We start from the raw sequence: 10,595 nt of genomic DNA on the forward strand, positions 1-10,595 counted from the left end.
CGTTTCGGGTGTTACGTTCGTACACACATATTCAACAATTTCTTGTATTTTGAAATAGTATTTTAATAATATTAGTGCCTTAATCTGTCCGTTTTTAGTTGTTTTATCTAAATAATAAAGTTTGTGCAGCTTAGAATGTAGGATAACGAAAATATGAGTCGAAAAGTGTGCGTTTCGGGCGTTACGAGATTTTGCCTCTATGTTCTGACTGTTGCTGCATTTACTCGAAATTTAGCGAATTTTCTTAAGGAATCATACCTAAAACTTACAGGACTTCTAAAGTATGAAATTTGCAAACCATGTAACATACAATCACTGTTACATAAAACATTTTACTATTTTTTTATAATTTTTTTCTTTGTTTCGGGTGTTACAATGGTTCTGTTTCGGGTGTTACGAGTACGAAAATGCAACGCGTTTTATCGATAAAATCGGTGTTTTATTAGTCTCTAGGTACTACAAAATAAGGAGTTCAACAAATAAACACAAATAGAGCGAATTCTGGTTTGACTGTACTCTATATAATTCTCTGCCCCTACATAGTATATTAATTAAAAACAAAGCCCCCCTTCCTTACAATCTTTCATCTATTTTAAGTATTACTAATAAAAAATATGTACATTCCCTTGTTAAATTCATTAAGCACCACTCTATAAAACTTTAAACTTATATTTTATATATTAAATTTATGTATTTTATACGACCTCAACCGCACCTAATATCCCAAGCCCAAGCCCAAGTCCCATCCCACTTGGTCCCTCTTCTTAACTCGTCCCACACTCACATGAAAATGGCACAAATCAAGTCGGCCTCGACGAGTATTGCCAAGAACAAAAAAGAAGAAGAAGAAGAAGAAGTGTCAATGTCATCCATCATCACGTCACTCATGTCAACGATCGTGAACAAAACAAACGTTTTCTGGTATTTTCCACGTATTTATTATTCTTTTAGACGCAAGGAATACGAATTATGTACTTACATAATTCGTACTCATGCTTCTAAAGTACAACGTTAATAAATCTGAAATAAAAAATCTACTATCGCGCGACAAAAATATTGCAAAATAATTTTCGATTATTGCGTGTTTACCGTTGATACAAAGGTTCGATCAAACATTGCAGTGCTAACTTGAGTAGGTACTTAATATTCACATGCAGTTACATTAGTTAAACAATGGAAATCGCAAGAGTACCGGAGAATCAACTTGATGATAGTCCCGAATTATTGATATCTGATGACGCAAACCTCATTGGGCACAATGGAAGTATGATAGGCCTTTCTCCTGTGCAAATTCAACAGGAATACTTCGAAAATCTGGCTGATTGTGACTGGGTCAAGTAAGTTTATTTTCCATTTTCCATTCATAATGATAAAACTGTAAAAGTTTTGCTTATTTAATAACTTTATAAAAATATCATAAACATTCTTTATTCCTTTATAAGATACACCTATACTTTATTAATTGTTTGTGTGCTTTAATCTTATTAGAAAACTTGCTTGCAGGTATGAAAAAAGTAACAGAAACTATTTGCTTCAAAACATAGCATTTGCACTATATGGCGGGCCCAGCTGTGAAGGAGAACTATCCAAAGTCATTGAATCTCAAAATGCACACTTAGAAGGATACACGTCTAGACAAAAGGAACAAGTTATGAAGGTCTATGAAAAGATATGTGAACAAAGTATGTATGTTTTGTGTTACAATACTTTAGTATTATAACTAATTTATGGATGTTTATGATGAAAAACATGAAACATCTAAAAAACTATGTTTTCTTAAAATATTGTCTAATTACAATTTGTATTTAAATCAAGCTCATACCATTCAAACCTCTTAACTGTAGCCCACAATACTTATGCAAAACATAGTTTTCTAAACCCTCATTTTGCTCTTTGATTTATCCAAACTATTGCTCAATAACTTCCCTAACATAGGTAGTTAAGTAGCTGTAATAAATTTTCATATTACGTTTCATTATATTTTCCAGGCAAGTACTCTCAAAATGATGAAGACATCGTGTTGTCTATTCTCTTAGTAGTATGTGCGAGGCCTAGACCAGTTAAATTCTACCAGTTGGAACCGTCCACCCACTGGCTCGACCTGCATCAGAAGAACGACATTGACATTTGGTGCACTGCAGTTTTTAGAATCCGTAAATGTATACCAACACTCGTTGGATGTAAGTACATGTTTCAAATATTTATTGGTATATAGGCATGTAAATGGTGTATAGTTTCTTAAGCAGTGGTTAATCTATTATTGTTTCACTGTATGTTTTCCAAACAAAATAAAATAATAAATAATAATAATAAAATAATAAAACTAGCTTAGATTTCAAGGCCAAGACAATAATATAGTAGTAAGGCCAATAGTAGCAAGACTAATCCAATTATACTTTGTTATTAATTATAATAAATAATATGTCGAAACAGGACACAAATGAAACTGGAGATATTTATTGGAATTAAGCACTGATAAAACATTTTATCTTATCAGGATTTTTAATCGTATTGCTGACCAATGATTGCATCCGTTGACCGTGTCCGGGTTAACAAGATTCAAGATAATAAATAACCTAATGCAGTACCTAGATTGAAATCCAGAATGTTTTATTTTACTGCAGTTTAAGTCATAGAATTAATTAATCTTTTTTTAACTTACAATTTAATCAAATAAAAAATAGGATTCTTAACTAGATGTAGATAATATAAGTTTCAATATTCTACACTGGATGGAACTAATTAATTAGGTAGACAGTATGTCATAATGTGATAAAAATATTATATTTTATTTGTAAAATAAAACTACTTACTCTTTGTGAAGGAGGTACTCATTTTGCTTATCAATTAGTTAACAAGACACAAAATAGCAACATGTTACATGACTCAGTAGATATCACAAGCTGCTCTTTGTTAAATAGGAATCAATATGTTGCATTACTAAATTATCTTTTAAAGAATTTTGAAATCTATGATATTACAATCTCAGTTTGCCCTGAAAAAACGATGCAGTCTTCAATAAATTTACCTTTTCCATAAATCTTCTCTGAAAGAGCACAGATTTTTTATAGCAATACTTAAACAACCATTTTAATGAATATAATCATCAAAAATATGATTGAATTTGAGATATTCTAAAAAGTACCTTTAATCATTTATTATCTGCTACAGCATCATCTTGCCGTGTCTACATTGACGAGAACGCAAGAGTATATCATGACTGGGACTCATATTTAACCAACAATACACTGCCGAAATGTGTTATCATTGTGCCTGAGAATGGAGAATATTCCGGAACTATTATTGAGGTAATAATTGTAAAAAATAAAAGATATTAATATACTAGCTGTTGCTGTAATAGGACCTCTGTATCATCCAAGAGAATTTTGGAAAAATCTTTTTAACGGATGCTTTGATTTATAATTTAGCATAATAACTATCTGCTTGCCATATTATATTAGCGCGATCCATTAGTGGTTTGAGCTGTCTAATGATAGATCAGTCAATAACGGCACAGAAGTGCCTTTTTATGTAGATTTTAACTAGTTTATTAACTTAATTTTTTTTTGCAGGGTGACGAAACGTTTGCTGTGAAGCTTACAGTCGCCCCCACTCCCACTTTAGGGCTCAAAGCTAGAGTGTTGAGCTCAGTAGACACTGCCAGTACGGTCGCTTCCATCGGTGCTATAGGAGTGCTAGGAGTCGCAGCGTTCACCCCAGTAGGCCCTGCTGTATTGGCTGGTGCTGCGGTGGCAACAGTGGCCACTGGTTTGTACGGCCTTGTCCGGTCGTCGTATCATCTACATGACCGAAGCGTGCATGAACAGGTAGGTAAAATAAGGTATAACGTCGCTTTAGAGAGAAAACCTTGGGAATGCATTTTTTTCATATTTGTGCATTTCAGTCAATCTTACAAAATAACAGTTCTGGATAAAATATAAAAGCCGGTTAATTTATTTATTTTACATTTAAGAGGTTTTAGACCCAGAAGCTAATATCATTAAGTTAGCGTCCTGTATGTACCTTATAGTTATGTGCAATAAGGTTTCAATTAGTAGTAGTAATCTGTTACACCTTGTATAATTAATTTGCAGAGAATTTTGAGAAAATGCCATATAATTTAAGTTAGCATTCTGTACCTTATTGTGTGTGCAATAAGATTTCAATTAGATTGGCAACTTTCAGACGATCAGCCCAACGGATCCTGAAGCTAGGGGTAGCTGGCTGAATATCGCTGCTTCTAGCGTCGGCCTGGCCGCCGGCGCCGCCACCAACTTGCTGTCGAAATCCGCGGCCGCTGGCACTAATTTGACAAAGGTACGCCATTGCTAATCGTGAAGCGTCATGTTCAGCAGTTTTATTTAGATTCTAAGGCTGGGTTGTACCATCTTACTTTAACTTTGACAAACGTCAAAAATCTGTCAAAATCCATACAAAAAGCACCGGTTACCGTCAAAGTTACGGTCAAAGTTAGGTGGTGCAACTCAGCCTTAAACTCGTGTTTAGCGAACTATTCATGAATAATAATGATGGATTTTGTTATCCATTAAATGTCGGGAACGTGCAGTGTAGACTAAAGAAACAAAACAGTAGTGCAATATCACTTTTAAAATTCTCACAAGATTCAAAAGATGGCCACATCATCATTCATTCAATTAACTTTTGGGTTATCTATATATATAAAAGAAAGTCGTGTTAGTTACACCACTTATAACTCAAGAACGGCTGAACCGATTTAGCTGAAAATTGTCAGGGAGGTAATTTAGAGCCAGGAGAAGGACATAGGATACTTTTTATCCCGTTCCTTTAAGGCGGAACAAATTTCGCCGGGTCAGCTAGTTAGAAATAAAAACTAAAAGGTTATTAGAAACTAGCTTTTGCCCGCGGCTTCACCCGCGTGAAATTTAGTTTGTCACAGATCGTCATAAATTATAGCCTATATGTTATTCTGGGTTATAAACATTAATACTGTAAAGTTTCATCAAAATCCGTTCAGCAGTTTTTGCGTGAAAGAGTAACAAACATCCAGACATCCAAACTTTCGCATTTATAATATTATAGTAGGATTCGCATTTATAATATTAGTAGGATAATTAAAATCAGACGAATTGACGATTTTATATTTCCAGACGGGGCAAGCCCTTGCAGTATCGGTTGAAGTTTTGCGACACGCAAACATGGTCACCGGTGGCGCTGGTGTCGTTAACAGCCTCATACACATCATCCTCAAGGTATGTTGAAGTCTGCTGTTCACTTTGACTCTTAAATGATTACATGCTGTGTGTTATAAAATCCTTATGGTAATTATTTATCATTGTAACAATGATAATGAAAAAGTGTCTTGTGACTTGTACCAGGCCTGTTCATCTCCGCGAGTTTACATCGAAAACAAAACACGCACGATGGCCCACCTACAGGATACTATTCGACAAGGCCTCACATACGAGCGAACATTGACTCACGCACGCGTATTCTTGTGTATGATGGAAGAAAATAAAGAAAATGGTGTACTAAATGCTGTGCAGTATTTAACTGCCTAAATAATAATAAAAACACAGAATGTACTTTTTTAAGTTGCCTCAAGACACTGAGAGGTAAATAAGTAGTTTAAAGTGTCAAAAGAAGCGGAGATGTGTATGGATCAACGTGTGAAAGCAAAAATCCGAAAACACTTGCTTTTATGGGGGGTAAATAGGCCGCAACTCGCGACGTATCAAACAGTTGATACATGCCTTTTTCCTTACTTTTTTACATCAGCCGGGATATCTTTTTAAATACTGGTGTGATTTAAATGAATTTGGTATCAATTTAAAGTTAAAAGTTTAATCTCTAAAATGGTGCTACTTTTTTTGTTACTAACAAATTGGTTAGTACACAAGATCGCGTGGAAACAACTTCATGTAAGTGATTCCATACTTTTGCTCGCAAGTGTAGTTGAACTATGGTAGCGCCCCCCTGTCATTGAGTTTGGTGGGACAGTTAAGCGTGGGTCATCTATAGCTTCGGCGCAGTGCCGATCACTGACGTTTGTCAACAAAATGGTGCTTGACTCTTGAGACAGGCTAAATTACACCATATTGTTAATGACATTGAGCATACATTATTTTAAATACCTTCGCGAAGTAAAACTTCTGTACGTAGTACTTATTATTATTCTGTGCTTGTACATTAAAATCATCTTACTTTTACCCGACTGCGCCAAAGGGAGGGTTATGTTTTTCCACATAGTGACTTTAATATAATAAATTACATAAGCACTTTTTTTTAGCGGAAGACTATTATCTTATAGTCAAAACCACATTTTTCTTTCACTGGCTGTTATAAAAGAAAAACGTGATATCTATCTATCTAGATACACGTTGTTTTCAATGAAGAACTAGTAATTGATTGATCAAAGTTCCAATTACAAGATAATGGTAATAAAACTTTTTAAAATGTTTTTATTTTTCCAGTATCGCAAACACGGTGAAAAGCCAACGAACCTAGAGTTGTTCCAATTCACGGCAGCTACACTGTTCTTCTGTCATGCCGTGATGTCCAACCGGACTGCACAATCGATAATCGAAGATGCGCAGGCGCGAGCGATTAACGAATACCGGGATACGCTTAGGAGTAATCGTCACAAGTAAATTTTTCACTGTCGTCCGCGCTAAAATCTTGTCCGCACTAGTCATTTATTTATTATTTATTTTACCTCATAGGGCCGTTCAAGTATTACGTAAGCAGATTTCTTACCATTTTTTACCCCCCCGCCCCCGTTGTCATCAAAAGTAAGCAAAGCACTTACCCCCTCCCCCTATGCTTACGTAAACATTTTTAGTTATAAATGTTTTTTATACAGTGTGAGTCACGTTAAAGTGTTCATATAAAGATAGATGAAACTAGACCTATTTTTATGGACAAAAAAGAGGTCAAAAGATGTTTGAGATATGTTCTTGATTTTTTAAAGATTTTTTTTTCTTCCAATTACTTATTGTAAAGAAAACGTATTACTTTTAAACTAAGCGGTATATCCTGATAAAATAAAAACAGTAATAATGCTAAATAACAGGCGATACTAAAAAAATACATAAAATACACAAAAAAGGCCAACAAATAATAAAAAATGATAGGTACTTTTTGAAAAAAAATATGCTTTTAAATTCGTGTTTTTTGGTTATTTGATAAATTTCTCCAAAAAATTCCCCTATAACCGGTGGTTTTTATTACTTTGTATTATTCTCTATTGTATTACCTTCGTAAAACCAAAAATCGCATGTCTCTATATCCCTATCACAACGTTTGCAATGATGAAATAACTAACGATGACGTAATCATCATCTAGACCCCCTACCCCCCATGTCATCCAAAATAAGCAAAACAGAGACCCCCCACCCCCCCTTGGTGCTTACGTAATACTTGAACGGCCCCTAATAGTAATGTTTGTGAATACGAGCGTTAGTCGAGTAACTCGCCTTTAGTAACTAAACTACTCGCTACTGACAAAAAATCGTTCCTTTAATTTAGGAGGAGTATACATGAACTTTATGTACTCGACTAAACCGCTATAAATTACTCGCCAATCGACTAAATTACTTGACTAGTGCGAACGAGGCTTTCCGGACATAGCACGCTCATAAAAACCTTAGGTTTACACTAAACTAAATGCCTTCTTTGAAACATAATTGAATGGTATCAACGTCTTTTTCCATCACACTAAATAACATTTGCCTTTATTTCAGGAAAATATTTGACAAACTGAGCGCGGAATCCAGGAGAGTGCAAGGCTCCGTTCAAGGCAACACCGAAGTCATCCGCGGTATCAAAAACATCGTCGATAAAGATCAATATTTCGCGGATGTGCTACGCATCAACAAGGACTTGAACCAACACAAATTGAGGATCTCAATGACCGCAGACGGCCGTGTCAACCTCAATGCACAACACAAGTTTGAACCATCTTTGTTGTCTAGTATGGGGCCAGAAGGACGCTCTGAACTGTTCACATCGTTGGGGCCAGCTTCTTTGTCGACTCAGAACGTCCCTACCCGAGTGCTGCCCTCAACTGTGGCCGTACAAGCTTACAATTTAGAGGAGGAGGATAGAGGTATTTTAGTAGGCATTCATCCTGGGGAAATCTTGCGCATAGGCACATTCCTAGTCCGCGTTAGCTCGACCGGCGCTGAAAACGTAGCACTACTTTTAGAGAACCTCAGCCAAGATGTATACGCGAACCTCATGACTGTCTCATTCAACGTGATCTCTCGACTAATCCCAGAGGAAATCGGTAGGTTGAGACTGCTGAGCCCTGACGAAGATTTGATCGTTCAAGTTGTGAAATTCGTATTTAATTACATGAAACACCAAAGACCTTTAGGTGAACCTTGCCGGAATAACGATAACGGTATTGTTATTGTGCTCAAAGAGTTCTTCCAAGAAGGTGTTGTTAGGCAGGAAACTATACTGCTGTTGAAAGAACGACTGGTTGGGTGGGTAGACGAAGAAATAGATCGCAGACGGCTCGAGTTTCCGAACAAGAAAATGATCGTTTGCGATAAATGCAGAGGTGTGAGGTTCGCTTGAGCGTTGTTTCAATAGTACATATTATTATGACCAAATGCCATAGAAGCGCTAATTTTGAAATGTTTTACTTTCGTAATGAAAAATATATTGGACCATAATATTGTATTGATAGTCTGTTCTATGTTATCCAGTAAATTCTACAAAAAATGTCTTGTAACCAAACATATCAGAAACGGCCAATTTTGTATATTAACTTAAATATACCAGTAAAATATGTATAATAGAGTTAAAATGTGCATTTTGCATTGCATAACAAATTATATTTCCATAAGAAATTAAATCGGGCTTTGGTACACTATTTAAATCTGTTTACATATTACACAAATAATCTAAAAAATATTTAATATTATTGGATAGTATCACAGGAATAAGTGACATATCATAACACGCCTTATAATAAAATATTATTGTTCTTGTATATTATTATAAATGTATTTCAATTATAAGAAAATAGAATACAGTAAGTACAAAAACACGAGGTAGGTCTTTTTACCTAGCTAAATTATATTGGGCGGAATCCCAAATTTTACAAATTAGTATTTTAATAAATTACATTGCAAATATTCAGTATCACACTTTTGATATAATCAATAAAAAATATCATTACTAGGACAAATGATTGAGTATGATACAATTTAATCTCAATAGGTATGTTCCTGCTACCCTTATCAGGTCGTCGGTCCACCTTGTGTGTGGATGTGGTGCGATGTGAAAGTCATTAGGCTCCCCGTAGGCCTCCGCCTATGTTCAGCAGTGGACGTCCTATGGCTGAAATGATGATGATGATGTAAAATTATTACCAGTCATTTGCGTCTCGTAGTCGGGTATAACATAATAACCTCGTTTCTTCGATTCTAACGTCATATTCATCTTTAGTGTTTACAGAATACTTACTAATTTTAAAAGCAGGAAGTTAAATACATATGTGTATTCTAAAACAGAATACATCTTGTTATCGAACCAGAATACATTTCGTTAACAAACTCGACAGCCAATAATAACGCTTCCAATAATCAAATTCTTGTCAAACGAATGAAACACATTTTTTTAACATCTACTTTTATTGATGTCATTTCTGACTTACAAACTTATACAACCTTTATTAATGAGTGTATTATATTTTATTTTAATTTTACCTTTTCGAAAATTCTCTTTCCTTTTTCCATTCGGTTAAAAGTCTCTAGAGAGAAAAATTCGAACTATACCTGAATGAAGCTCGCTTTTATATTTTTACTGAAAATGCTTATGAATTAAAAAAATATACTAATTCTGTAAATTTTAATAATATTTTATTAGTTTGTAAGAGCACATAGCTGTGATAAATTAGAGACTAGTAAAAAAGCACAAAAACCAAATTAATTATTACTTATAATATTGTTATATTATTTTACTTACCTGTGCTTATTGATATTTATTCATAAAATATTGTGCCTTCATATTCACTCATTTTGCTTACACTTTATTAGTAAATAGTTAAGCAGAATAATTTCTTGTTGCTAGAAATAAATAGTTATTAGAAATAAAGAGTTATTCTGAAAATTCAAATCTTTTTATACCCAAAATTATATCCTATTTATTTTTGCATCTTTACCAGAAACAAGCACATAAAAACCCGTTTGGAGTAGGTAGGTATTGTGCCAAGGATAAGTTGGTACTTTTATTTATACCAAAATTGATCGAAATATTATGTAGTGTGGAGCACGCACTTTACTTCGCTTCGCCTCGTCCGATCGATTTCCGAAAATTGACAGTAAATGCGCTCGAGTAAAATAAAGAATTCGAAATGCCCGAAGTAGAATACAAAGCGTCTGACTACAATCTCGGATGCTAAAACTGCATAATTCAATAAATCAAATCAAATTATTGATTAAAAATCCAGTCCTGTTGTCTTCCCTAGCCAGGGGGGGACAACAGGACTGCACCCGAATTACACAAAATAACGCATATTAATAAAAACACCACTAAATAAAACAAGTTAAGAAAAATAAACAAGATTCTTGTTCAAATATGGCCTAAGAGTTTTATTTAAAATT

At 34.5% G+C, this 10,595-nt stretch overlaps 1 protein-coding gene across 1 annotated transcript; it reads left to right on the plus strand.

Moving 5' to 3' along the window:
- Positions 1 to 865: 865 nt before the first annotated feature.
- LOC114362579 (uncharacterized) lies at positions 866 to 9,803 on the plus strand. Its single transcript, XM_028318031.1, has 9 exons — positions 866 to 1,337; positions 1,504 to 1,682; positions 1,989 to 2,180; positions 3,172 to 3,308; positions 3,573 to 3,827; positions 4,186 to 4,317; positions 5,130 to 5,231; positions 6,453 to 6,625; positions 7,722 to 9,803. The coding sequence occupies exons 1-9, from the start codon at positions 1,174 to 1,176 to the stop codon at positions 8,560 to 8,562; spliced, it is 2,175 nt and encodes a 724-aa protein (XP_028173832.1). The 5' UTR covers positions 866 to 1,173; the 3' UTR covers positions 8,563 to 9,803.
- The last annotated feature ends 792 nt before the right edge of the window (positions 9,804 to 10,595 follow it).

The sequence above is a fragment of the Ostrinia furnacalis genome, unplaced genomic scaffold, assembly GCF_004193835.3.
Source record: "Ostrinia furnacalis isolate ACB-3 unplaced genomic scaffold, ASM419383v2 OfSCF6633, whole genome shotgun sequence".
Lineage (NCBI taxonomy): Eukaryota > Metazoa > Arthropoda > Insecta > Lepidoptera > Crambidae > Ostrinia > Ostrinia furnacalis.

Coding starts and splice junctions, on each gene's coding strand:
- LOC114362579 (XM_028318031.1), top strand. CDS start 1,174: ATGGAAATCGCAAGAGTACCGGAGAATCAACTTGATGATAGTCCCGAA. Junction 3,309..3,572: donor ATTCCGGAACTATTATTGAG/GTAATAATTGTA, acceptor TTTTTTTTGCAG/GGTGACGAAACGTTTGCTGT. Junction 4,318..5,129: donor CTGGCACTAATTTGACAAAG/GTACGCCATTGC, acceptor TTATATTTCCAG/ACGGGGCAAGCCCTTGCAGT.